The 1,080-nt window shown below is 36.1% G+C and overlaps 1 protein-coding gene across 1 annotated transcript; it reads right to left on the bottom strand.

Moving 5' to 3' along the window:
• Positions 1-48: 48 nt before the first annotated feature.
• On the bottom strand, positions 49-1,008 carry LOC105558986 (the record flags this gene model as incomplete). Its single annotated transcript, XM_012007003.1, has 1 exon — positions 49-1,008. A coding segment is annotated over one exon (960 nt), but the record flags the coding sequence as incomplete, so codon positions are not given.
• Between the last annotated feature and the right edge of the window lie 72 nt (positions 1,009-1,080).

Genomic DNA, 1,080 nt, shown 5'->3' with positions numbered 1-1,080 from the left:
GGCGGTCTATTGAAATCTCGAGGGCAGGAACTTTTCAGCCTCAACAACTTCTGAGACATATTTTCTATTGTATTGTGACGTAACTTCCAAGGTCCATTCCATTTTTTCCAAGCCAGAATTAATCGTTTAAAAACACCAAGGTACACCAAATGAAGACTATCCAAACGAAACTGGGAAACTAAACCAGCTTCAATCACTTCCAATGGTGAACGGCCAGTATGATGATAAGGTTGCTCCTGATTAAGGAAGGACTGATCTGTCCTGAGAGTTTCATCGAGTTCCATATAAGTCATTCTATTATCAATATACTCTCCAACTACTTCACATTTCTCACAGGCACAATAGCCACCATGTTCAATGCAAGCTTTTACCTTGGCTCGAGCAGGTGCATCCAAAATATAATGTCTAATTGACAATTTGTAGGTCACACCATTTCGTACATATCCATTTCTATGTAAATCAACCATCTCTCTCACAAATTCATTGAACAAGTCATTCATATCAGGATCTCGATTTCCTTTGAAAATAGCTATGATAAAAGGTTCACTTTTTGATGTTACAAGTTGTCCAAGGATGGGCCAAAATCTTTCTGAAGTACTTTTAAATAAGGGAAGGCCATCAATGTTAATGTCAATGAAAATTTCAGAATAATTTTCTAGATATTCGTCTAAATTCATTAGATCTAAGTTGGAAGCTATCCCTTTATACCATAGCTCTCCGCCATTAACCTCATTTATATAAATTTGGTTTGGAGTTTGCAAAAGTGTCTTGTAACTAAGTGGTACATTAGGGAACGCACGATGAAACTTCGCAAGTAAAGAATCAAGCTTCCGCATTGATATAATGCCTCCTTCTCGAACCCATTCACGCAAAATTCTGACCACATACTGGCCCCTTTCGTTATCATTAGCAAATTGTAAAGGTTGCTCTTCATCAATGTCACTATGACTTTCACTACAATTTGAATCTTGAGAGCTTGAATCAAATCTTGAATTTTCACTATCTACACTGTTGTCATTTATATTTATTATGCTTTCAACTTCACTACTGAGATCTTCATTTCTATGTAAAATATTTATA

The sequence above is a fragment of the Vollenhovia emeryi genome, unplaced genomic scaffold (assembly GCF_000949405.1).
Source record: "Vollenhovia emeryi isolate VEMERY1.0 unplaced genomic scaffold, V.emery_V1.0 DF951579.1, whole genome shotgun sequence".
Lineage (NCBI taxonomy): Eukaryota > Metazoa > Arthropoda > Insecta > Hymenoptera > Formicidae > Vollenhovia > Vollenhovia emeryi.
This window is presented reverse-complemented; position numbering and strand designations above follow the sequence as displayed.